Source organism: Nipponia nippon, unplaced genomic scaffold (genome assembly GCF_047370975.1).
Source record: "Nipponia nippon isolate SJK-2023a ecotype South Korea unplaced genomic scaffold, ASM4737097v1 scaffold_19, whole genome shotgun sequence".
In the NCBI taxonomy this organism is placed as follows: domain Eukaryota; kingdom Metazoa; phylum Chordata; class Aves; order Pelecaniformes; family Threskiornithidae; genus Nipponia; species Nipponia nippon.
In genome coordinates, this window is record NW_028262335.1 from 3960722 (window position 1) to 3986394 (window position 25673).

At 48.8% G+C, this 25673-nt stretch overlaps 2 protein-coding genes across 8 annotated transcripts; both read left to right on the plus strand.

Moving 5' to 3' along the window:
- Positions 1 to 1302: 1302 nt before the first annotated feature.
- Positions 1303 to 12764, plus strand: SRM (spermidine synthase). Of its 4 annotated transcripts, XR_015704332.1 has the most exons (11): positions 1303 to 1512; positions 1687 to 1807; positions 2129 to 2221; positions 3443 to 3596; positions 4439 to 4522; positions 4860 to 5005; positions 5934 to 6056; positions 6641 to 6898; positions 8777 to 10164; positions 10756 to 12381; positions 12629 to 12764. XR_015704332.1 is itself a non-coding variant. In XM_087755477.1 (8 exons), the coding sequence occupies exons 1-8, from the start codon at positions 1367 to 1369 to the stop codon at positions 6656 to 6658; spliced, it is 885 nt and encodes a 294-aa protein (XP_087611603.1). In that variant the 5' UTR covers positions 1303 to 1366; the 3' UTR covers positions 6659 to 7834. The 4 variants fall into 4 exon arrangements, 1 of the variants encoding a protein (XP_087611603.1); XR_015704331.1 differs by having other exon boundaries at positions 8777 to 12381; XR_015704333.1 differs by lacking the exons at positions 8777 to 10164; positions 10756 to 12381; positions 12629 to 12764 and adding an exon at positions 7970 to 8756.
- On the plus strand, positions 12391 to 18989 carry CORT (cortistatin). Of its 4 annotated transcripts, none has more exons than XM_009461028.2 (4): positions 12391 to 12769; positions 13908 to 14055; positions 15370 to 15465; positions 18660 to 18989. In XM_009461028.2, the coding sequence occupies exons 2-4, from the start codon at positions 13936 to 13938 to the stop codon at positions 18873 to 18875; spliced, it is 432 nt and encodes a 143-aa protein (XP_009459303.2). In that variant the 5' UTR covers positions 12391 to 12769; positions 13908 to 13935; the 3' UTR covers positions 18876 to 18989. The 4 variants fall into 4 exon arrangements, with proteins under 4 accessions (XP_009459303.2, XP_087611605.1, XP_087611606.1 ...); XM_087755479.1 differs by lacking the exon at positions 12391 to 12769 and adding an exon at positions 13774 to 13803; XM_087755480.1 differs by lacking the exons at positions 12391 to 12769; positions 15370 to 15465 and adding an exon at positions 13774 to 13803.
- Positions 18990 to 25673: the final 6684 nt, after the last annotated feature.

The window sequence follows — 25673 nt, forward strand, 5'->3', positions numbered from 1 at the left end:
AATCAGTGGCAGAGCTGGTTCCGGGATTACTGGGTCTTGCTCCGTTTCCCAAAGGCCTTGTCTTTACTCTGTGATTTCCTTTTCTGACAAAGGATTTTCCGTTTCGTGCTCACCTGTTTTGGCAACAAGAGAATTTACTTCTCTGACTGTTGGGCTCGGTGCAAGGACTGAGCGCGTAGTGGTAAAAACTTCCCTCTCCGTTCCTAACCTGAGGGCTTTATTTTACAAAGACTGTGAGGAGGTTTGGGATTTTGTTTGTTTGTTTTCAGTCTTTTCACACATTTCTGGGGAGTGGAAGGAACAGAGGAGGGTTTTTCCTCCTTGGGTATCTTAGTATGAACAGCGCCAACCGAGCAGCATTGTAATGGTAGAACAGAGTCCCTTTCTGCTCATAAAATCTGCTTGCATGGCTGAATGTTGGAGAATGTTTTTGAAAAGAGGCAGTTAAATAGCAATTGTCTCTAAATGCATTTGCAGGGGCTGCCAATTGCCCTTCTTGTCAGCTTTACCACTTCTGATATTTCTGTAACTTGAAGAACGAGTAACTCTTGCCAAAAGCCCCACTGGCTGCAGAGATTATTGGAGTTTCTGTAGTTTCTTTAAGTCCGCTGCTTAAAATTCCATGCAAGGTGACATTTCAAGGATGATCTTAATTTTAGCCTTTTTCTTTTTCCCTTTGAGAGTTGCGGCTTACTGCCACAGGTTTTAGAAATGTCTTTAATGGAAGTGACTGGCAGATCCACACAGGCTTTATTCACCTGGTTACAGCTATGAATCATATGAAGTTGTAGCACTGGAATCCCGTAATCCAAGGCTATTTTGCTGTCATGGAGCAGTTGTTCAGGATCTTTGCACAACCTGGTGGTAGAACCGCTCTTGGTGTGACCGTGGTGAATTTCTCCCGAAGTCTGCTCCCGCAGCACGTGCCGTAACGCTTGCGAACGCTGGAAAGGCGTCTGCTTTCATAACGTCCAGCCCTTAAAACGTCCAAATTGAGACTTTTTTTTCCCGAAAACTGTTGGTCGCCCGCCTTTCCGCGGGCGGCGGAGCTCTGCCGAGCGCTCGGGCTGCCGCGCCCGGTCTCGTGCCCGCCGCCGGGGCTCTGCCTTGGCCGGGGGCGCGGGGGCCCGGCGGCCCCGGGGCGGGGGCGGCTCCGCCCCACGTGGCCCGGGGGCTCCGGCCGCCCTAGCCTGCTGCCACGGCGTCACCGCCGCCCTGGGCCAATGGGGGCGCGGCGAGGCCCGGCCCGCCAATAGGGGCGCGGCGGCGGCGCGCGCTGGCGGCCGGGGGCGGGGCGGCGCGTGGGCCCCTCTGCTCGGCTCCCGCGCCGGCGGGGTCAGGCGGCGGCGGCGGCGGCCGGGCCGGGATGGAGCGCGGGGCGGCGGCGCTGATCCGTGAGGGCTGGTTCCGCGAAACGTGCCGGCTGTGGCCGGGGCAGGCCATGTCGCTGCAGGTGGAGGAGCTCCTGCACCACCAGCGCTCCCGCTACCAGGAGATACTCGTCTTCCGCAGGTGCGGCGCGGCCGGGAGGGCGCCCCGGGGGGGCGGCGGCGGCGGCGGCGGCGGGGGGGGGGGGGGGGGGGGGGGTGTGTTGCGGCGCCCAGCGCCATGCGGCGAGGCCTGGTGGCGGGGGAGCGCGGCCCCGGGCCGGGGCCGGCTCCAACCCCGCTTCCCCGCTCTGCCCAGCACCACCTACGGCAACGTCCTGGTCCTGGACGGGGTGATCCAGTGCACGGAGCGGGACGAGTTCTCCTACCAGGAAATGATCGCCAACCTGCCCCTCTGCAGCCACCCCGACCCCCGCAAGGTGAGTCGACCCCGGCCCCCTCCGCGGGGTCTCCCCAGCCGGGGCCTGCGAGCCGGCCCCGGGGCCCGCAGACCAGCCCCTGTCCTTCCTTCAGAGCTGCCGCGGCCAGAGGCCGGCGTGGGCTGTCGTTTCTGGCGCACCCACGCTGGGCGCTTGACAGAAGCAGCCCTCGTAGGCCCCCGGAGCGCATCTCCAAGTGCCGGGGCAGGAGGAGCCCGGAGGGCTGCTGGGTTTCGAGCCGTTCTCTTTAGGCCACGCTGTGAAAGTTCCCCCGTGAGCTGACCCCGCTGATGGCCGGTTTTCTCCCCTCTCCTCTCCCAGGTGCTGATCATCGGTGGCGGTGACGGGGGAGTGCTGCGAGAGGTGGTGAAACACCCGACCGTGGAGTCTGTGGTGCAGTGCGAAATCGATGAGGTGCGTTGGGATCCCAGCTGCGTGGAGGTGCCCCGGGGCTTCGGCCAGACGGGCAGGCTGCCCAGCAAAAAGCAGCCCTACTTCACAGCATCCACAGGAGCTGCTGCTTCACCTGCTGTCCCTTGTCAGCAGCGAGTGCATTTGCTGCCGGTTCTGCTGGCGTGACACTGACAGCGCCACCTCTTTGCCTTACGAGTCATCTACGTGGCAGCTGGCTGCCTCTTGCATGTGATTTGTTTCACACACGTATGGCAGAGGCCCTTCCAGGCCAGCGTGGGCCAAGCGTGGGATCTGGAGAAGGAGAGCTCTGGCTTTGTGAAGGTGCTGCTTTTCCCTCTCCCCTGATGCAGAACAGAGTGCTCCCCCTGCCAGAGGAGGATGGTCGCTTTGTTAAGCAGCCTCCTGCGACTGAAAGCAGGAAATAAGCGGGGGGTATTTGTTTCTGTGATAGATGGGTTGGTCCTCCTCCTCTCAGTCGGTTTGTTCTGATATTTTACTTTTTTAGAAAGTTTTGCTGTCTCCTCAAAGCAGGGCTGTATGAGGAATGGGAAATGCTGCCATACGAGACTGTGTACGCTATCTGCCAAGCTAAGTAGGCATATGCGCCTGGTTTTGAACAAGCACTGCCTGACACCAGCATATTTTTTTGTTTCTGCCAGCTGTGAGAAGGTGGTAGTGTTCAGTACAGTTGCTGGGCCTGGGGCAGCGGCTGTCTAACCATTGTAGCTGGTTTAGAGAGAAAACTATCTTATAAGGGGATTGCTATAATGACTATAGAGCAGAGGTGGGAATATTTCTCATCTTGCATTCAGAAACCTGCTGGCATGGTTTTATTTAGGAAGAAAAAAAAAAGTCTCTAGTTGAGATCACCTCTGCAAGTGATGTCCACAAGGAAAAGGAGCAGAGAGCAGTCAGATCTGTAATCGTATCCTCTTAGCTCCTCAGGGAGCTTTTGAAGCTCCAAGTCCTTCTTGTTGAGTTTGGCAAGGACAGACCAACAGTGTCACTGAACCTTGAGGCCATAGGAAAGGGCTGAGTGTAGCTTGTTGGCTGAAGACGCTGACAGCTCTGGAATATCTAGCTAGCTAGCGAGTTGGATTTGTGCTGAAGGCATGGAAGGAAATGACTCATTGTGCTGTTCTTTCAGCTGCAGCTGCACAGTAGCCTGAGAAGTAGCTCCTTGTAGTGCCCACTGACCCACTTGTGCTCTCTGTGTTGCAGGATGTGATCCAGGTATCTAAGAAATACCTCCCAGGGATGGCAGTGGGGTATTCCAGTGCTAAGCTGACCTTGCATGTGGGAGATGGTTTTGAGTTCATGAAACAAAATCAAGAAGCCTTTGATGTGATTATCACAGACTCGTCTGACCCCATGGGTAAGAATTCTGGCCATAAAAGGGTACTGCTTCCCACACTCCTCCTCTGCCTACCTCCTGGAAGTAATGCCAGCCTGCCCAGGCTCCTTTCAAGTGAAAAGACTGTCACTGACTTGGTTCTTTTGGTAGAGAAAGGGAAGGATGAAGACCAGAAAATTGTATTAGCAAGGCTTCAAGCCAGCTGTCACGTTTTTGTCCTCAAAATTCAACTCCAGCAGCTATTGCTTCTGGTAGAGAGTTGATCCTTGAGTCCAATAATCCCATGGGGGATAGAGCACTATGCTGGCAAAGACAGCTTTGCACATGTGCCCAGTAATGAAGCAGTGGCTCACACGCTGTTGGTGTAGCTGCCTAGCCTAAAGATGGCTGTAGTGAGGTTGCTGTATTTCTGAAGGGGAAAGCTGAGGTAGAGAGGGACCAAGTATAGCTATGGTGCCTCATTTTAGGGACCTAATGACGAGTGCCTGAGTCACTTTCACTCTTGCTATAGTCAACACAGAGAGAGGTGTCTCTAAAAGGCAGTCCGGAGCGGGAGTTGAGTTTAAAAAATGCTCGCTGAAGCAAGAGGCAGCTGCTAGGACTTTCTTTGATAAAGGTCCTGGGCTTGCTATTGAGCAAAGCTAAAATCCTGATGGTTCTGCTGCACTAGGTGCAGGCTGGGGTTCACCCAAGGTCAAAACTTTTTGCTTCCAGATTCTCTCCAACACTTATGATCACTGAGAAGCCATTTGAAACGTCTCTTCTCCAGAGCAGTCCCTGTGCAGTCTGGGTGTTCAGAAAACTCTTAGAAGCTTACCATCTAAGTCTCTCTAGACATCTCTCTTTACTCGCTCTTCTCCTAGGTCCTGCAGAAAGCTTATTCAAAGAATCCTACTACCAGCTGATGAAGACAGCACTGCGAGAAGATGGGATTCTTTGCTGCCAAGGTGAGGATGCTGTCTCTGGGCAGAGACGGATGCCAGATCATTGCATGGAAAGTGTGAGGCACAAAGGGGACTCTCTTCTTGGGGAGACATGACGCAGGGAGTGAAATCCATTTCAGCTCCCAGGTACAGGAGTGTTTTTGATCTGTATACGTCAACTCGTTAACTGCTGGACTGCGCTTGGCAAAACTGGCGGAAGGGTCTTATCTTGCCTTTGAAACCGCATGAGCTGTGCAGAGTAGAGCAGGTTTGGACTTGGAACCACTGTTAACCTGGCACAGGCCTTTGCAGAGAAGAGGGCAGCTCTCACCTTGCATCCTGTCTTCCTTTCTCCCTGTAGGTGAGTGCCAGTGGCTGCACCTGGATCTCATTAAGGAGATGCGTCAGTTCTGCAAGTCTCTGTTCCCTGTTGTGGAATATGCCTATTGCACCATCCCCACGTATCCCAGCGGGCAGATTGGCTTCATGCTCTGCAGCAAGAACCCGGTGAGTTTCAGGCACCTGAAGTGCCCTTTTCCACTCCGTGAAAGGACCTGCAGAGCCTGCCTCAGGCTCTCCCTTACAGAGCTTGAGCTGTTGCACTGAGCTCTCTCTCCCAGCTGTGGGGCCTCTAGGCTCACGCTGGGCCCTGGCTCTGCCAGCCCAGGGCCCCAGAGCTGCAATGTAGCTTGCTCAGTGCTGAATGAAGTGCAGAACTGACCAGTAATGCAACCAATTGCCTTAGAAAAGGACAAGGTTTTCTCTCTAGTACATCAAACTTGGGAGGGAGGAGGAAGCCACTATCAATTTCCAGAGCCTGTTAAGGCTTTGGCTTAGTGATGCTGGCTGTTATAAAGCAGGCACCTGCTTGATAAGAATCAGCTTGTGACTGGTAATCTGCTCATACAGAAGCCTGCAAGTGAGAGTCAGTGTTAGGATGTGGGCTGGCTCTGTGTCAGACCACTGAGGTCTGCTCTCTTCCCAATCTGCTGCCTTACAGCAAGCCTGTAATGCAACTGTCGCATTGGTTCAGGGAGCCAGTGGCACTTCTGCTGCTGTATTTTATTTATCTGGGGCACTGGCAGCATGCACTGTGCCTGGCTTAACACAGATGTGGATTCTCCTCTCGAGAGCAAAAGCGTTGCTTCTTAGATGCTCAGGCACAATCTGACAGCTTCATCTGGCACATGGCTCACGTGCAGTCTGACCTCATACGCTGACATCTGTGAATAAGGGCTAGTCACACGAAGTACGGAGCGTAAACTCTAGCCCTTGGGGCTGGAGCTGTGCAGAACCTTTGACCTCATACTAGAACAGAAAGTCATCTGTTTTCCTGCGAGTCCTCTTGGTTCTCTGCCATGAATCAGGATGCCTGTCACACAGCCTTTTGCTCGTTACCCAAACGCTACAGAGCTACCTGGCTTCTTTATTGCAGAACACAAATTTCCGGGAGCCTGTGCAGCAGCTCTCACAGCAACAAGTAGAGGAGAGGAGTCTGAAATACTACAACTCTGACATTCATCGGGCAGCTTTCATTCTGCCAGAGTTTGCACGGAAGGTAAGCGAGGCTGCGCTGCTATTCCTCCATCAAGGACAAGGTATGACTTTGCTTCAGCAGAAGTGGGAGTATACAGGACTGAGGATTTCCTGCAGCCCTAAAGGCTTCTGTGAGCAAGTCGGAGCAGGATGGCATTTTGTATGACATAGCAGAGTATGAGTCAGTCTGGGAAGAGTAGAGTTTGGTTTGGAACTGTTCTTTGTGTTGCTGTCCCATGCCTTCATGGCAGATCACTCCTACTTCACCTACCAAAACTAAGTCCAAGAGCTTGCAGAGTTTGGTGTTTCCCGTTCTGTGCTCCCAAAGTCTTAGATAAAATGTGGTGGTGGTTTCCAGTGCAAACCAGATGGTAAAGAAAGGATGCTCTAGCGTAGTCTGCCTTCTTGAAGGATAGTCTGTATTCCTGCATCATTCCGTCATCTCCTAACTGGGTTGCAGTTGCAGGTTCCAGAAAAAAACTCCTCAGAGCGTCCTAGGGACGAAGGCGAATGCCATGGTTGCGTTTCAGAGCCACGTTTCTGTTGAGGACTGGTAGAGCTGCAGCAGGTCCATCCTGACACTTTTTTGTCTTTGGCTGTCTCCAGGCCCTGAGCGATGTGTGAGCCTGAGAAGCTGCTTCCTTCCTTCAAGTTGGACCCTGAGATCGTCAGTGATGTGGTGGGGACCTTCCCAGCAGACTGCAGATTTGCTCTCCACTGTGTGGGATTGTTTAACCCTTTGCCAGCCAACATTCCTTTTGATGATGTGTTAAAAGATGATGGGGCATAAGCCAGATAAGACTATTGAAAAGGTCCAGTGACTTATTGCGTGAGGTCAAAACTGTTCTTTCCAGTGCTGGAAACGTAAGATGTCTTTTTCCTTTCTCTCCTCCCTGCACCCATTCTAAATTCTCCCCTCCCTGCGCCCCCCTCCCACCTCCACCCCCTGCAACTGACATGATATATTTATAACTGACATGTATTTCTGTCTGGTGATCTTCTGAAACCTGGGAAGAATCCAGAAGAGTCACTGACTCAGCCTTAAGCACAGAGAGCGAGAGCTTTGTGCGCAAAGTTAGCTTGCTCTCTCCTAATAGGAGCTCCCTGCTGCTGAGACGTTTTGACTGGTAACGGGTCTGAGCCTTCATGTCCCACTGCCCTTCTGTGACACCTGTACTGTTCTGCAGCACAGTTGGAGAAGTCACAGTGCAAACTGTTGCCATTCACAATAGGTCTCCCTCCAACCCTGATGGAGTAGCAGTATTAAACACCAGCCAGGCAGGCTGGCAGCAAAGTCTTGTGGCTTTTTTTTTTTTTTTTTTTTAATTGGTTGAAAACAGAAGTGCTGAGGTACTAACAGGCTGACTGCTGTTCTTACCTCTGCCATCAGAGTGGTTCCAAAGAATGTTTATCAATATGGTGATAGGCGCTTTATATATATAAATATAAATATATATATATAAAAAACAAACCTTAGATCCATTGCCTGCTGTTAAGTACTGATGTTGGGGAGTCAGTTGTGCTGACAAATCTCTCATCTCAGTCATGCTGGGATGCCTCAGGCCTGGGTATTTGCTAGTCCTTAGGAGGCATCATTACTTCTAATGCTGCCCCCAGAATCCCCAGATGCGTAAGTTGTTTTTCGTTGTACTCTGTTGTGAGATGGATCTGCCTCCACTTCTTTACTTTTGTTTTAAAGACTCCGTACCACCGCTGTGCAGTGGGTATCTTCCCAGCACAACCACTGTGCGGCTGTCACTCCTTTGCAATGAATTAAACACTCGGCTCTGGTTAAGGTGACATCAGTGTGGGTCGGTGTGCTTCTTTGGGGAAAGTGGGGGTGGAAACAGAGATCCTGAAAGTTTGCTGTGCTTGTCAGAAAACATCCAGGGGTGCTCTGTAGTTGGTCTGACTTCCTCTCTCCCTTGTCTCTAGGGATGACAAGTTACCATCAAAAATAAGCTCTGAAGAGTGACCCCATTGCGTGTTTTGTATTGTAACCTGACTGCATAATAGCTCCAGCTTCTGTCATCCTCTATGCTGCAGAAGTACCTTCTATCCAAGCTATTCTCTTGTCCAAATGCTGCCTCTAGTACAGCTTTCTAAGCTGTTTTCTAGCTGTCCATCTCCCTGCTAGCATCACGTAATTCCTGTCAATCACTGGCCCCACTCAGTTGTACCATCCTTCCCTCTGCAAAAATTGCAGTGGCTTAGTGGCTCCGAGGGCCTGAACTCAAGCTGAACAGGCTGGGAACAGTCGCTAGGTGGCATCTGGAGAAGACAAAAAAGCTCCTTCTGAGGAAGGCTTTTTGGCTTGATAAGAGAAAACTAGAAGGAGCAGACTGTTGCAAAGGCTGGGGTTGGGCTTTACCATAATTGTGACCCTACAAACAGCATCGGTGGTGCAGCCACTGTGTGCCTACAGCAAGGGACTTCTGTGGTGTCAGTACCAACCCTCCTACTTTCTCCCCTTTCTGATGAGACTTACTACTTCTTTCCCCATGCCCCCTTCTACTACCAGTATCAGTACAGTTTCTTTGTGGTCACAAGGGTTTGCAAAGCATTGCTAAGCTGCAGAGCTGAGTCTAGATCTCCTTTGTATTCTTGTGTTGAGAAGATTACACCCATGTTGTTTCTTTAACTGTCTGAGTAGCTGTCTCCTTTCTCCCACAGCTACTGATTAGTTAGGGCTATTGAGGCATTTTCATTGCTCAACTCTTGTACTTTTCCTATAAAGAGCAGGCCAGTAATGGAGGCTGGTTCCAGCTACTCCTGTTTAAATTGCTGAGCGACCTCAACCCCATTCAGCCCTCTGGCACTTTTGCTCCCCTGGAATGGGAATCAAGACCAGGACTGTAGTCCAGGAAGGCCTTAGAGCAGCTGCCAACTAGTAACAAGTTCAAGCCTTCCACCCACCCTTGGTGAGTACAACAATGCCCAGGAGGGAAAGAGCTTCCTCAAACCTGTTACTAGCCCCCACGCAGCTAATTATTCCTTCTGTTTCTCTGAGCTCTCTCCAAATTTGTAAGTAAGTTCAGTGAGCGGCCAGTGATGAGAGCAGGAAGACAAGGCTGTTTGCCATCTAAGTCACACATACTCTGTCCCCATAGGGTCCTATATATAGTTTCTGAGTAACTCCAAATCACTGTTCTTTACTGGCAGGTTTGAATACCTCAGTGCCTTGCAACAGACAGAGATCAGTGCCTGAATCAAGCACTCATTAACAGTGCAGCAAGCGAGGGAGCAAGAGTTTGTGCATCTACAGCTAGTTCCACCTGAGTGCTTTGTGACTGTTGGTCACCCCTGTGCTGAGAGCTGCCACAAGGTCTACATGCCGTTTAAGCTGCTAGAATGGTATTTGGCATGGCAGTCATCTCTCGGGCAACTGAGTCTACAGATTGATTATCCCTTCCACAAATGTATGAGGTTTGAGCTGTTACACTGCAGGCTGCTGTGGCCAAGGACGCTGGGGATTGAAAAGAGACTGGCGATTTGGGTAGTGCCCAACAGGAGAAAACTAATGGGGCCTCATATAGAATTGAGCACTGAACGCTCGAAAGCAATCTTTGCAGCGTCTCCAGGTGGGCAACTAAAATACTTGAGTAACTTTTTTGGAGATGTAGCTGGCTTTTGCCCAAGGCTAGTCAAGCGAGGCTGTTTATAAGCAAAGATCCATAAAGATGTTTGTCTAGACATGCTGCAGTTATGTTCCAGCATCTTATTAAGCTAGGAGCATATGAACAGGGATAGGCTTTGTCCCAAGTAATGTACAATGTAGTATCAGTCCGAGCAGGTGGAGACAAGCGAAGGAACAGAGCTTGATGGGCTTTAGCACATCAATTGCTTAAGCTTCTTGGCGCCTTTCGAACTATGTCAGACTCCCTGCTCTGTGCTTTACTCATTGAAATAACTCAATTTTTAGAAGTTCAGAAAAGAGCTTAAAAAAATTAAGAGAAATCTTTTGCCTGTATCTCTTGAGCCTTTTCAGCCAGTTAATCGGCATGAGTGTTGTATTCATCCAGAGCTAATGTTATCGAGGCCTGGTTGAATTACTGATGGAGCTTGGCTGGAGCAAGAGACTGCTGAAGTCAGAATGGCACTTCATCTTTCATCAGAGAACAGCAGCCTCAGTAAGCAAACAGTCAAAAAAGTAATAACAAGTGCCACCAAGTTCAGGGAGAGGAAAGTTCTTTTGATAAAATGGTGGGGGAAGAAGAGGGAAGTGTGTGGACAAAAGCATGAAACAGGAGCTCAGGTCTAGTAAAAGAGTCAGACAAAATGTTGTTAAAAAGTCAGATGAGAAATTTAACCAAGTTAAATACTGAGAAGTCTAGGTGATGCTCTTTCCTGGTCACGTATGGGATGGAGTTTAAGTGCTTTTAAAATATGCAAAAGGTGGGGAATTAGAGCCAGGGACTCTCAATTACAGCACAGTGATGCGTGAAGCAGATAAAGGCGGGGGAGATTCTTATGAATGTTAGGGATCTCGGTGGCAGGCCTTTCAGGGATGCCAGTTTCGTAGCTAATGGGGTCTGAAGTGCCGGTGGTGAGGACGGAGGGCTGGCTGGAGCAGGGGGCTGCCCTCTCCTTGGTACTGAACGGCTGCTGCAGCAGCCCACGGCCAGGCATTTCTGAGAAGGAGTTTGGTTAACAAAGCTAATTCTGGGTTAAGGGCAAGATGATGTATGTGATGACCCTGCATGTGTTTCATCCCCCTGCAGCCGTAGGAGAGGAGTAACCAGAACCCCACAGTACATGGAGCGCGTGAATCCCTGTTTAAAGCTCTCCCAGCCGAGCTGCGGTGCTGGCAGTCCCGCGTGTTAATGTCCCTGGTGAGGTCTTTCTGACTGATTTCCCACAAGGCGCAGCGCGTGTGCGATCCCTCAGGAAATCCAAATGGTAAAGAAACATTTCCATCCAAGTCTTGTCCCGCCAATCTTGCCATCAACAGGACGAGTCTGGTGTAACAGAGCTCAGTTCATACATCAGTGGGCAGTAACCCCAGGTGTCCTCAGTCTGCTTCACAGCCTGAAATGCCTCCTACTTGGAGCCGGGCAAAACATTTTCAGTGGAACATAGTGAAATAGAAGTGTTTCATAGCATGCAGTTATTTTTGAGGAAGATTTTTGGTAGAATAACTGAAATGTTTAACTTTGCGTGCATTTTAAAATAACAGAAGGTTTTGAGCATACCACTGAAGCATTACACTCACCCTCCCTTCATCCTCCTGCAGTCCCTTTGGGGTCGACAGACAGAGAAGGTAGCACAACTCCCCCTGCTCCACCTCCCTAGAGAGCTGTAACAGGCTTGTAGTCGTGCGTGCTCTGACAGCAGCATCCCTGCGGTACTCCCCTCCTCCTCCCTGCACCTGCTCTGCAGCTCTTATCAGAGATGAGTGGGAGCAGTAGGCTCCAGCCCACGCTCACGCAGTCTATTCCTTCGGTTTGTTAGATTAGTGCCGATGAAAAGCCATGGCTGGAACGGCCACCTGCATGCTTCTCGGGGGCCCCTGGGGAGCGCAGTGTGAGGGAATACTGCAAGCCTGGCCTGATAAATGAGCTGTGATTTCAGGCCCATGAACAAATTAGTTTCCCCTTCCAGGAAGGCTCACAACTGTCAGCTGACTATTGCTTTATTTATTGCATTGCCCTTTGCAACTAGGGACTCTTGAGGGCAGAGAGAAAAGTTTCCAATGACAGGAAAGCAGAAGCATTTGGACCCTTCCTTCAGCTGCAGCTGAGTGCCTCACCTTTGGGAACCAGACTTTGTTCTGGAAGCCTGATGCAATTCTGCTGCATGGTGATCTGAACCCAGGCAACAAATGGGCAGAAGATGGCAAATATCCAGGTCATAGAGGAAAGCAACTGAGAAATTATCTCGTTCCTTAATGTGGCATTTGGTGCCAGACATAGTCTTAGCTTTTGTATTCCAGCAATGCCCAGTCTTCGCTGCTGTACAGACGCACTGAGGAGAGGTCAGGGACCTCTTTCTTGAAAGATAAAACCTCTCCCATGGCATGTTGCTTGTGCACCCTTAATCACAAAAAGATGGAGGTTGTCTTATGTGATTGTGTAAGCATATTCTGCTGTACTTCTGAACCCACTCTGCATCTCTGCTGAAGCCATGCTAACTGTGAGCCAAAATCCTTGGATAGCCAGGCCTTTTCAAGTTACTGTATGCTGAACTTCCTTCTGGAGCATCCCCACCCTTACCAGGTTCCCATGGATGTGTTCACGGCTATGCTGATTTCAGACAGATCTACCCTCACTGTAAAGTGGTAGAAACTCACTCAGACCATGTGCAACTCCAGACAGAAGACAGCATCAAGGAAGAAGACTTCTCAAGGGGTGAGTCAGATAACGGAGAGAGAAAGCGATAAGAGGAAATCAAGGAAAGAATTGTCAGAAATGTTTATTTATTTAACCTTTCCTGTACAGAGTGATAAGCATTTAAGGGTTGGCAAAAAAAATGACTGGGGCCTTCTTAAAGGTCAGACAGCCAATGCGACAGGGAACAGTAGGAGTGAGGTACAATTCCGGTGCTATATGTTGAACTCTTTCCAGTTACTAAAAAGAGCAAATTTTATCCCCACAGAGTTATTTTACTTCCTTTGGAGAAGGAGATGGTGCTAGAGCCTGTGATGGGGAGGTGGTCAGCAGTGGTGGTAGCAGAACCAGCAGGGTCTCTGCAAAGGGGCCAGAGGACCAGAGCTTGAGGAGTACAGACCAATGTAGGGTAAGCAGCAGGAGGAATGTGGGAAAAGGGAAGGGCACCAGGGAAGATAGAGGAATCTGGAAAAGAGGTGTCTGATACGGAGGGATGCTGTAGCAGAGCCTGGAGGGAACTTTTTTGAATTTAGAGATCCAGTCCTACTGTGGGCACTAGAGTGTAAGTGCTTTGATGTGTCCCTAATCCCCTCCCTCCCAGCTGGGAAGAGACACACAGCCTTGCCCAGGCTAGAAGTACAGGTTTTGGCTGCGCTGTGCTCGTCAGCAGGTCCACAGGTTTGGTGGTGGCAGAAACCTTCTCCAAAGCCAACCCCCTCAAGAGGTTACAATTATTTTATTACTGCTGTTTAATCCCAGGACAGATTCATGGCAGCCTGGTCACTGTTTACATCCTTGTGGGCCTCCCCAGAAGCTGACCTCTGACTCAGCACATCATCCCTTTTTTGGCAGAAGAGCATTGTCATACTTGTGACCCCATTCTCTCAATGAAGCTTTATAGAAAACAGCCCATTCAGAAGGCAAAGCTGCAAACAAAACCATATTTATTAGAACAAGCAGTTTGGTTAGACCAGATGGCCCCCAGCATGCTTCTGCTGTCTGTCTAGCTTTTGGGCTAGTAGGCCCACAAGGTTTAGTCCTGCCTCATAACCAACAGTACGGGATTCACCTTCTGCCTGCCTGTCAGCCCAGGCACATCTCACCCTCACAGGTACCTGCCCTTCATTCCTCTTGAGCAACCAAGTGTGCTTTCTCCATTTGCTATTCTCCCACTTTTACCTCTCCTGGAGCAAATCGGCTGTGGGTCATTTGGCAAGTCCCTGCAATTTGTCTGCTTGCTGGAGCCTGGTACTTCACTGCTCTCTGTCTCGAGCCCCAGACTGGCTGGGAAGTGTTTGACAGAATCCATTACGAAGGGCTAACACAGCAATTCTGATAAACTAGCAAGATCAGTTTAAAAGGAAACAGATAATGTTTCATCTGAAACTGGTGCATGGAAGCCAGCTCTCACAAGGGGGAGGTGGAGGGGTGAGAAACAATGAGGTTACAAAGTTTTCTGAGGAAAATTGATTTCTAGAAATTGCTAGATTGTCCTTTCCTCACAAGTCCATATGACTCAGAAAAGGTTTTTTGTTTGTATCTTTCAGTGAAGGAATCCAGCATTTATTTTCCAATATGCATGGAAGTGATGGCATCTTTTCCCTCAAGAGCATCCAGGGTGGTGTAACTGGCATTAGGAGCTGGATTATTTGCAGGCAAAGCTTCATCATGCTGTTTCCAGGAACTGTAACGCTGGTAAGTGGTAGAAGTGGGGAACAGGTTTTTCTGCCTTCTGTTCTTAGTTCTGCCGTGGCCTCCCCTTGGCCAAGTTACCTCCCTGTGGGTTTTTTTTAATGTGCTAAATTAGGATAACAATTTACCTTTTGACTGTAGTTTGTTGTTAGGGTCAGAAGAGGACTTGCCCTGAGGCAAGTGCTTCGGGAGAAAGGGCTAGTGATGAGATGGGATCTCAGCTCTGTCTCTGCACCTCACAGGCATGTGACAGTGGATGCCATCCCCGCATGATGGGGGCAATGCAAAGCAGATAGCAGTGCTTAATAGCACCTTCTGCTGGCCCACAAACTAATCTCACTGGTAGGACAGCGTTTTGGGCAAAGGGAGAAGCTTTATTAAGCTATTAACAACTGCTAACCAGAGCTCAGAAACGGTAGGAACTTACTCGAAGCAGCCTGCAGTCATTGCCAGCATACCATGAGCCTTTTTCTGAAGCCTCACTGAGCAGAGCAGCTCCAGCTCTGGCCAGCCTTTCAGTACTTCGTTTTCCCTTTAATACATTTAAACCCAGCACCTGCAAGTCAGGATTCACTGTGTTGACCTATACTTCTGGGATAGGTTCAAGATGTATTGAAACAATACTAGGAACAAAACCCAGTAACCTCCAAGTGGCTTCCAGGTAGTCTTACGGACATTTACAAGACAGATGATATTACTGCATAGCTGCAGCCTGTGTCCCCATGTTACCGTAAAGGGAAAGCCAGGCATATTGGCATTCCACAGTGAGATGCATCACTGGATGCAGAGATCCAGATCCAAATACCCCTAGAGTCTGCAGCTGTTTGGACACACAGGCTGAGGGTCCAAGCCCATATCTAAGTACTGGTAGCCAGAAGTTTTACCTCTTCCCTCTGAATCATCTAGCATTGGCCAGAGGTTTGTGCAAGCTGTTGGCCTATTCTATCCAACATTATGTTCCCAAGCAGAATTCAGCTAACTAGGAGGGGCACAGATAGTGCCTACAATTTCTCGGGGTGAAGAAACAGCATGGTACTGGAGAGTCCCAAACCTTTGCTTCTTCAGTCTCTGCAGGTCTGGCACATGGAAAGCCCAGAGGCACTGAAGTATCCCACTCAAGCAGCCAAGTGTTAACAACCTCTCCAAAGTCTAATTTGCCTTTGATATAGACTTAATTGTTTGCGTCACCCACTGGGCTAGGGGGAGGGCTATAAAAGGGGCTGCAGCCATTGTCTGAGGCAGAAGAGAGCCCAGAAACAGCTCCCTCTCCCAGTCTTCCTAATTCAGCGCAGTAGTCACAGCCTGTACATCATGCAGCTGGTGGCCAGCCTGGTGTCCGTTCTGCTGCTGGTGTGGAGCGTGAGAGCCACTGCACTGCCCGGAGAAGAGAGACTCGCAATACAGAACACTAGGGTGAGTATAACGCACCCTGTGCAGGAGCTCGGTGAGGTGGGAGCATGAAGAAGCAGGCTGGAGCCAGGGGAGGGGTAATAAGGGCAATTAGGCTTTACCTGATGCAAACAACTCTTCCACCTCTCTATATTCCGAGGCACTACAGCTTCATGCACTGCTGAAGCATGGGCTATTACTACAGCTTACTAGCCAGTTTATTTAGGAAAGTTAGCAGGGCAGATGCCAGAGAGCTGCAAAAGTGAAGTCTGAGCTAAGCAAAGACTAGCAAAAAGAACAGAGCAGAGAGGAGAGGGAAAAGGAGAAAATAATATTGCTGAAAGAGTGCAGCTTGAGAGAATAAAGCAGAGTACTAGGGAGGGAGAGAAAAGATACGTAATTGGTAAAATGATCAAGGGAGATGATATTTTAAATAGGACTCATGGGAAGGACAAATGTTTAAAAGATGGGTTCAGTAGGAAAGTAACAGAGGAATAATAAATGAAGTAATTATATCAGAATAAAATTGCTTTTTCCAGAGTAGTATTCACAAGGGGAGTTATACTGACATAGTTCTGCTAGAATAATTACACTCTGAACCAGCACAGCTCTATGCAGTGGCAGAACTTATTATAGCAATATAATTATCCTACCAACTGGCAAAATAATAACTTTGTTTTGCTGGACTATTTCCCTAAGAAGCCAAAGGGGTAGGAAGCAATAGCATAACATAATCACAAGCAAGCGCTCTGTTCCGCTTGCCCTCGCCCCGCAGTTTCCTCACCTGCATGTTCCTTGCCATCCCTGAGGTTCCTCTGAGCTGTGGTTAATCACCCTGCACTCTGCCAGTCCGGTTCACAGCTGTATCCATAAGGCTGCTGTTATTTCAGTCCTGCAGAGGAGCTACCCAGAGAAGTGAAGGATTCCAGTGTTGGTTTCAAAGGCACTAACTTCTCCTTTGTGCGTATCCACATCGTTTTTCCTGTCTTAGCGTTGGCTCCAGCTCATCCATCAGTGTCTTACTGCTTCAGGAGTGGGCTCACATCCCATTAACAACAAAACTGGCTGCAAGAAAGAAATGTATAGTGTGAGGTGCTAGGGCTAGCATTCTGTTAGAGATCAGGGCTTCTGCAGCTGGCTGGGATTAACCCTTCTGGGGATAACTGTAAACTTTCAGCTGTACATTCTTACAATAACAAATCCAGTACTTAAAAAGTAAACTCTTTGTGGTGCAAATCCTAGCTGTAGGGGAAAAAAGAAACAAGTTGTAGGGAATAAACCGGTAAATAAGGCTTTGGTAAAAACGGATTCAAGCATAATGACTCTTAGTCTTCTACACGCTGTTGCTTAAAAAATAATGATATAATAGATATAATGATTCTCTTTAGAGCATTCTACAAACTGAAAAATTGTTAGATACTGATGAACCAATCCCTACAGTCACCACTGCTGTAACTCAGACAAATGTTTTAAGTATGAAGAATATCAGGATTTTACATATAAACCACCATAAAATGCATAACAACGCAAAAGAAAGATCTGCACATTCTGATGCACTGGTGGATGTAGTACAGGGAATTGAGCAGCTACCCAAAGGAGTGCCTCAACCCACCTGTGCTAAGATCTCTAGCTGCTGCGAAAGATTCTTGGTCTCTTGCAGCTCGGGAACAGCTACAAGCAGAAAGGATGTTAGCAGTGGATTAGTGCAGGGGAAGAGCTGCCTAGTTTCACTAAGAGCCACAGCCGATCATGCGTAAGGAATATCCCCTAACAGCAGGCTGAGCTTTGCCTTCCCCACCCCTGAGTCTGAAGCTGCTGGCTCTGCTTGGAGCAGGTTATTTCAAAACATAGCACTTACAGCTAGGAAAGAAGCTTACGAGGAAGACATGACCCAGGAGAGACATTTCGCTGGGTTCCCCAGTCCCAGTCCATCTCCCAAAGGCTCAAGACATTTCTGTACTTGCAGCACAGGAGTAGGAATCAGGACTGGCACAAGCTGGCTTTTATCTTTTCTTCTGCTCCAAACATAGCATGTAATTTTTCTGTGCATCAGTTTCTCTTGTGTGGAAGCAGGGTTAGTTACTAGAGCTAAGAAAGTGATTAAAAAATATCCATAAACATTCTGTAATGTAAATTCAAAATAATTGCTGCTGCCTGTATTTATCCATCTTTTGAGTTGCTCACCAAGTGGTCCTTAGCAAATTCTGGTGCTGACAGAGCCAGCAGATAGATACAGCAGTCCCAGCAGTAAACAAGGCATTTGTGAGAAGTGACGTGGACATGTGTTTCCAAGATTCCCATCTGCATGGGAAATAGGATCTGTTCCTGTCAAACCATCTATCCCAGCTTGTCCTGTACCAGCTGTCTCCGCTAATGAGTCACAGAGACCAGGAATACTCAGGCAAGAGGTAATTCCTCAGATTTGCTGGATGTAAAGTTAAGAGAAACAAGATAACTCACAGCTTATTACTGATGGAAATGCCTCAAGCCCCAAACCACAGGCTGTGCTCTTTTGTATACTGCTGTGGCAGAGGGATGGAGCTCCGCAACTCCTCTTTCATTCTGCCTTCCCCCAAGGTCAGCCTATTGAAATATGGGTTCTTGTTCTTGAAATACAAGCTGCCTGTCTCCACTGATTAAATATTTTGCTCCAGATACTTAGGGTCTCTCTCTCTCCCCACCGACCCAGCCCTCTCCTTTGTTATATTTCATTCTCAGCATTTTACAGTGGGTTGCAGCCCCCGGTGCGCTTAATTTAATATCGCTCAGGACTCTGTGCCTCTTCCCTTATCTTCCCACAGTGGATGCTGGGCAGTCAGAGCAGTGAAGGGAGCACGGGCTTACTAGGAGAGAAGGCAGTTTGGCATTCAATGAAATTTAATTAGTGCAGGCAGCAAGGGACTTTACAAACAATTCGTGCCTATTTGTTAGCAGCTCTTTTCCAGTTATAACATGGCACGTGTGCCTCGCCCCCTCCAGCCGGCTGAGCTGGACAGGGGACAGAAGGGAAGAGTGACCTCTGCAGCCACAGACTCCCCAGCTCCAGCAGAGCTCTGCCGATGGGAAAAGCATCAGCTCCGAGGCCAGGGCACCAGGGGAGGCAGAGAAATGAGAAGGGACCCCACAGGGGATGTTTGCACACTGCAACAACCCCCTGCCTCAACGGCCGTGGGGGACAGGGCCTCCGTCCATCACTTTCCCCTGCTCTCTGCCCACAGGAACAGAGCACAGTCCGGAAAGACGCCATCCTGAAGATGCTGGCGGGCCTGCTGGACAGCGTGGACGCGGGGCGCGAGGCGGCCTCCCCGGACGTGGAAGAGGAGGGCAAGCTGGAGGAGGAGCGGGCGGTGCTGGGCCGGTTTGCCCAGCTATCACAGCGGGACCGCAAGGCCCCCTGCAAGAACTTCTTCTGGAAAACCTTCACCTCCTGCTAGTGCCGCCCGGCCTGGCCCTGCCGGGCCGCCTGCCCGCGAACATCCCCCCCTCCCCTCGGCCGCCCCGTCCCCCGAGCTCCCTTCCTTTTCTTCTCCACCCCTGAGAATAAAGCATGGCGCCTCGGGGACTCGTCTCTGCCTCTCTGCGCCCACCGGGTCGGGCCAGGCCGGGCTGGGGTAGTGCGCGGCCGCAGCGGGGAAGGCGGGCGGGCGCGGCCGCGCAGGGGCCGTCGGGAGCCGTTGGGGGCGGCGGCCATCTTGTGGGGCGGCCATGGAGGGCGGCGGCCATTTTGGAAGGGGGCTTCGCGGCGGCGAGGGGCTGAGGGGGTGTGGTGAGGCTGCGGCGGCCGCTGAGGCGCTCTGACCCGCCTGGAGGAGCCCCGCGGTGGGAGCAGGGGTGCCGCTGTCCCCTCGGCCTCAGAGGGTCCAGGTAGGTGTGCGCGTTCCCTCTGTGCCAGGGCGGGCAGGGTGAGGCCTCAGGCGCTGTGCCCCGTGGGGAGGGCCCTCTGTGCTAGCCCCCGGTCAGGATAAGGTGCTGTGCTGCGATCTGGAGAGGATGGTTTGGTCCCGGGCATGTGGGAGAGCAGCCCCCTGTGCTCCTTTCCACCCTGGCTGTGACTTGGGGGTGGCTGAGTGAAGCACCCAAGCAGTGTTGGGCAGCTGGGGGGTGCAGGGGCCTTGTCTGGGGGTTGCTGGGGGTATGGGAGGGGGAGATGTACCCAGAGCTGGGCCCTGGCCAACTTTTGGTTCACGGCAGGTATCCGCAGAGCAGTTCCCCGGGTGCTCTGGGGCTGCATGTGCAGCTGAAATGCATCTGAAACTGATTGAAATAAACCAGCTGTGACCCTGGCCCACAGCTCTGACTCTGCTCTGGTTCTCTCGTGGTTTCTTGGTGTTTTGTCATCTTGCTTAAAAAAACAAATGAAACACACCGGATTTCTCTTACTCATCTTCTTGGGTGCCCTTTGCTGTCTGGAGAGTAGTACGGCCTGTTGTTTTATTTCTTTTGGCTTGCTGAGGAGCTTTTTGAACCTTAGTTTTAGAACTGACAGCGTAGAGGTAAGAAAGGCAGACATGTTTGAGTTCAGCACAGGTATTTCTCTTTAAAGGAGACTGCTGACGCCTTGGTCTCGCATGCTGGCAAAAAAAAAAAAGTATGACATTCAGTTGCTCTATTTGCTTTAATTCTTAGCGTTAACAAGTTGAGTTTTGGAGCTATATTATGTTGCTGGGAATGACCACACAAAATAACAGACTTCAGCTGTATGTTACTGAGCCTATCTCCAAGGCCTGACCGGCCACTGGTGAGAACTAGAAGGTAGTTATTTGTAGTGGCTTGCTTTTGAACCTTTGCATTTTGTTTTTGGAGGCCAGTGACCATGAGGTCTCTCAGCTCAACAGCAGCATTTTGGATTAATCAGCAGCCAGCCTGTTTTCTTACAGTTGAAGTAACGCTTCCAACTCCCCTGCTCTCCCTGAATAATGAGTGATACAGCCACTCTGGCACCTAGATGGGCTGGCTTGCTGCTGCCACTTTGCTCTCTGTCAGGCTGCATTTTCACTGCGTCGTTTGCCATAGAAATTTCTGGCTGTGTGTCTCTGGCTTGCAGGAGGAGTTGGAGCCCTGTGGCTTGTTCTATTTTTCACTCCATAATGAAAAATAAGATCCTTGCTGGGGCAACTCAGCGACTCAGTATACGGGTAATGGGATATGGAGCTTTCCAGCTGTGTTCCCTGGAGCACCCAGCTAGGACGCAGAAGACCTGGTTCTATGCCTCGTTTTGCTGCTGGCATTTGCATTTAGTCATTACTTCCCTTTCAATACCTCAGTTTCCCTGTCTTTAGAATGGGGTGATAGCTCTTGTCTCCTTTTATAATTTTTCTTGAGATACATGGGTGACAAGTGCTGTATATGAGCTAATTGTAGCCGTTATTGTTACTAAGATCTGTGTAGCAGTATGAGACCAACCAGGATGCTAGTATCTTGGAAGTGTTCTTATAAGAGTTACCTTATTATCCACCGTTAAATCTTGTTTGTGATAGTAATGTTCAAGACAATGTGTAGTGAAAATGAGAAACCCCACAGCACATGGACACAGAGATTACCCCTAACAGAGACTGCCTGTTCAGCAAACTGCATATACTGTATTATTTAGTGGTTCCTGGAGGAGAGAGTAGTCCGGCTACTCTCAAAGTTGGAAGTAAATTTGGAAGTTGAACACTTCTTTCATCCCTGCAGATGGTTCCTGCTAGTGTAGGCTGAGGCACGCTGGCTGAGCACCAAGCAGGAAGTCTGCACCGCCAGTGCACGTGCTGTGGATAGGGGCCAGTGCAGTTGAGGCACCTTCTTTCATCAGTGCTGAAATCAGCGTTTGAGTTGGATTTAATTTTGCAGTTTCCTCAGTAAGTCAGTGTGCTGAGGCTGAAGCAATGTGAGATCCTGCCTAATGATGGCATTTAATATTAGGGCGTGTGGCATGATAAATCAGACTCAGCAGGAGGGGCTTAACGAAGGGTTATAAATAACATGTCATATATGGGCATTTTTTATTTAAATTTTCACAAAAGAGTTGTGAGTCTTATAATGGTATATGTCAAGTAGAAGGGAGGGAGAGGATGTTATTTCTTTTTTAGATGCAATGCGTTTTAAAATCTTGTCACAGCTCAGAATAATTGTGTGTGTGTATAATACCTATGAGCTATCTCCAGATTTTTAAAAAAGTGAAAAAGACACATAAAAAAGTAAAAAACATGCCAGAAGGCAAACTTTTAATGCTAGCTAGCACACACAGTGCTGACCTCACCTAATTCAATGCACGGTCCAATGGTATTCACTGTATTTTTTTTTTTAATTATTAATTTTTTATTTTTTTAACCTCAAGCTAGTTCATGCTTATGCATCAAGCTGCAGGCAAGTGAAGAAATTATCATGGGGACAAGCTCAGCTGTGAACATACAGCTTATTCAGTACCCAGGGGTAGCTCCGGGTGTGCATATCCTATCCCATAATAAACGTGAAGTAGTCCAAGGTAGCTTATTCCTTGATGAAAACAGAGTAAATCTCATTTACTCTGAGATCAAAGCATGTGCGTATGTGGACAGATACGATGGAGGAACTAGGGAGGTATTAATTTGAAATTTAGTATCCTCCACGTTGACTTATTTGTATGTGCTTTTAGTAGTAAAGATGTTGTTTTAATATATACTGTCAGGTAAGCTAGCAGGGAATCAGCTGCAGACAAAGGAGAGAGTTGCAATCTGACCGGACTTCACAAAGATGCTGTCTGTCTGCAGGTAGCTGGCAAATGGAGTTAAATTTAGTGGGAACACAACAGTACTGCCTAGCCTGGTGATCCTATGTCTCACATTCCCAAACAATGCGTGGCCTGGGAGGCACCTTCAGCATTGATTACAGCTACAGAAAGTTATGGTTAAACCTAGTATTGCAGGGACAATAAAGCATAAGGTTGCGCATGGTGTCTTTTGTCTCACACTGTTACCATATTTGGCTCTGCTCAGAAACACTAAACATGTTTGAAAAGCAGTGAGTCCGTTTATTTTTAAAAAAAAAAAAAATTTGAGGTTGATGGCATATAAGCAGTCAGATGCAAACTGGGAAAAGAGTAACTGGGTTTGCACTAAAGGGGAATCTTTTCTCTGCTGAGTTGAGTGAATTCTGCTGTTGCTCCTGGTCATAGATTGATGTAGTGGCTCACAGAATGCGTTCTGATGGGATGCTTGTTTTTGACAACCTTTGTCTGATGAGTTGGTGGTTTAGATAGCAACAAACTTGACAACATCCCTGTGACACAGAAGCACTGCTTTTATTTATCTTTCTTGGCAGTATGGGCTGGGAGATTTCCCTTGTCTCTGCCTTGGGCTTGGTGGTGGGAGATACCGATCCAAGAGACATTGCTCTCTGTCTTGTTCTAACCATGATGCCACATGTAGCTCTGCGTGTGGCTCTGCTGACTTCCCTGTCGCTCCAGGTTTTGTTGAGTGGAAGAATAACACAGGTCAAATAAAGCATTTTTTTCACTGTCTATTTGTTACTCACTGTAAATAGTTTGTTCAGTGACTTTGTTCTCTGAGCTCTGAAAGCCTCTCTTACTTGTGAAGTGGGCTTTGAATATTTAACTTTAGTTACTTCTCTGAGCTTCTGTATTCACAAACCCCTCAGCAACAGCAGGCTGTAATGCATGTTATATTCCATGAAGACCGCTCAGTGAAATAAGCTATTACCTTGACCATTCAAGAATGTGCAGTAGCTTCATGTACGACGTGTGCAACATAGGAAATCCTGAGTACACATGACCTTTTGGTGAATTGGGAGGATGTCTTACACAGTGGATTTTTTCCTGTCTTTGCTGAACCCTGATAGAACTTGCAGGGATTTGAGAGAGATGCCGGGGAGCGAGAGGGAGTTGCTGGAGCACTGTAGTTTTTGTAGACTAGGTCAGAAGGACAGTGTTAATGTTTTGTGCTTTTTGGTGAAACTGTAGTGTGAAGGCTGTAAATGCCTGAGAGATGGGAAATCAGAAGGTGCTCTCTATTGTTCCAACAAGGATTTAAGAGATGTAGCTTTTCTTCGGAGATTCATAAGGAGTTACAGTCAGAGTTACCACTAAGGTAGTAGATGATGAAGTGCGGGTAGGTAAAAATCAGTTATCCAGAGGTACAGAGCAAACTGGGACTTGTCAGCATAGGGGGAACTTTCAGAATGAAGATTCTGACAGAGTGTTAGTGCAGAATATCAGTTGCGGTTAAAGTTGCTTTTTATTTCATAGTAATCACTGAGCCTTTAAAGCAGGAAATATTTGGGAGTCAAAGGGCCTCTGCCACATAAGTGAGACAGGAGCTAATGGAGACCAGCACAGTGCTGTTAATCAGCTTGTGTGAATATGCCCTTTGCAGAAGCTTGGGAATACAACCAGAGACTCTAAAAGCTATCAGCCTGAAACCCAGACTACTGGGGAGCAGCTGTACCCCGTGCAAAGGGAGATCAGTTTAACTACCTGCGCTGAGCCTGTGAGCCTTCGTGTAACAGGCATGTCTGATCTGTGTGTTCCTCTTTGCTGACTCCAGCACCTTTGGAACTGACTGCGCTCTCACTCTTAGATTTGTATCTCGCTTTGCAGCCTTGAGAGGGAGGTACCAAATGAAAAGAAGTTGGCATTTCAGTCCCTTAAGAGAGGAACTTTGGAAAGAAAAGCCAGCATTTCAGTCCCTTAAGATAGGAGCTTTGGAGAGAGCTGTTTGAATGTAGATTAAAACCTTCCAGCATGTCTGCTTCCCACTTGTTAAAATTATGTAGGGCTCATATAAAGTCTCAGAGGAAGTATTTCGGAGGTGAAGGAAATCTGAACAATTCAAATCCATGTCTTCCACCTCCCCAGAGGATGTCTTAGTCTTAAGTGGGAGGCTGGGCTGGATAAAGGTTGTTGTCTAGCAGGACCGCAGTGCACAAGGGAATTAGTTGCTGCGCCAGAGGAGAGAGCATACTGTTTCCCTGGGCTCAGGGCATTCAGCTGGGAATGAGGGAGTTCTGTTCTAGCAGTACCTTGGGGACCTGGAGGACTCTTGTTTTAAACCAATTAATATTTAGTGTAAAAAAAAAAATTATAAGCAATCTTTATAGCTGGGACCTTGTTGAATTTGGCTTGAAGCCAGGCCAACTTCCTATTGTAAGATTGTTTGTTGGTTAGGTAAGCCTGCTATTAAAAATGTCTTCAATTTCACTGGGCCGTGCTTGGCTGGTGTATTTTAGTCTCCTCTTGACAGAGAGGAAGAAGCCAAGGATTTATTGCTGTGGAAAGCTGCCCACTCCTGGCTTGTACATTCCAGAACTTGTCCAGGAGACTTTTGGTCCCTTAGATGATGATTTTAGAGCCCATCATTTTAGACACATTGTAGCTTTGGTCACTGTTGCATAGAAGGAAGAGTCTTCAAATCTGGTTGATTTCGCTTTGAATTTATTTATGTATTTAAACAAGAGCAGATTGTCTAGATAGCACTGGGTGTATTGGTCTGCTGAACCTGGCACAAGCAGCAGCTTAATTAATAGAGAAAGCGAAGGGAGAGTATTTCTGTGATAATAATTTATACAGAGCTTTTAACTCTTCCAGCTGGGACAAGACTCTCTGCAGGGAGTCCCCTGCTCAGAGTGAAACCCAGAGGTCAGGACATGTCTCCACGTAAGCCTTTTTTGCTCCGAGAGCTCTGCCTCTGTCCTTGGCCTTGTGCTGCTAATCTAGTCAGAGGTAAATCAGTCCCGTGGGGAGAGGTGCCCTGCCAGAAGCTTAGGTGCAGGTGTACAGACAGGGAGCTGCAGCTGCCTAAAAAGTGGATTTACACTTTAGGAGCCCAGAACCATGGGGAGCAAACAGCAGTCTTTGTGCTCTAAAATACTGGCTTGCAAGCAGTGCTCATCTTCGTCTGTGAACTGATGAATTTACCTACTGCTGGGAGCCAGTGGGCTGGAAAGTGCCTTATGATTGCTCTTCCGAAAAGGATAACTGAACCCTGTTCAGTGCTGGAAGGCAGCTTGTCATGCCATGGGACAGAGTGGGCTAGAAGCAGAATAACTGAGGAGAAATGCCACTGGTGACCTTTTGCTCCATTCCAGAATAAAAATGGGAATGTCTCCATATTGCAAAGCTGTCCAGTGTGTGACTCAGAAGCTGTGTGAGCGGGTACATGAACCCAGTAGAGTGAGGTAAGGGAATGTCCTCCTCTCTTTAACCATTTAGTCACAGGCAGGCTTGCATTTTGTCAACCTTCTTATGTTATTACTGTGGC

Excerpts from the sequence above, each read along its gene's own strand:
- SRM (XM_087755477.1), top strand. The coding sequence starts at position 1,367 with ATGGAGCGCGGGGCGGCGGCGCTGATCCGTGAGGGCTGGTTCCGCGAA. Across the intron at positions 1,513-1,686 it reads GAGATACTCGTCTTCCGCAG|CACCACCTACGGCAACGTCC; the intron begins GTGCGGCGCGGC and ends CGCTCTGCCCAG. Across the intron at positions 1,808-2,128 it reads GCCACCCCGACCCCCGCAAG|GTGCTGATCATCGGTGGCGG; the intron begins GTGAGTCGACCC and ends CTCCTCTCCCAG.
- CORT (XM_087755479.1), top strand. Across the intron at positions 14,056-15,369 it reads TTCCAGGAACTGTAACGCTG|CTGGTGGCCAGCCTGGTGTC; the intron begins GTAAGTGGTAGA and ends TACATCATGCAG. Across the intron at positions 15,466-18,659 it reads TCGCAATACAGAACACTAGG|GAACAGAGCACAGTCCGGAA; the intron begins GTGAGTATAACG and ends CTCTGCCCACAG.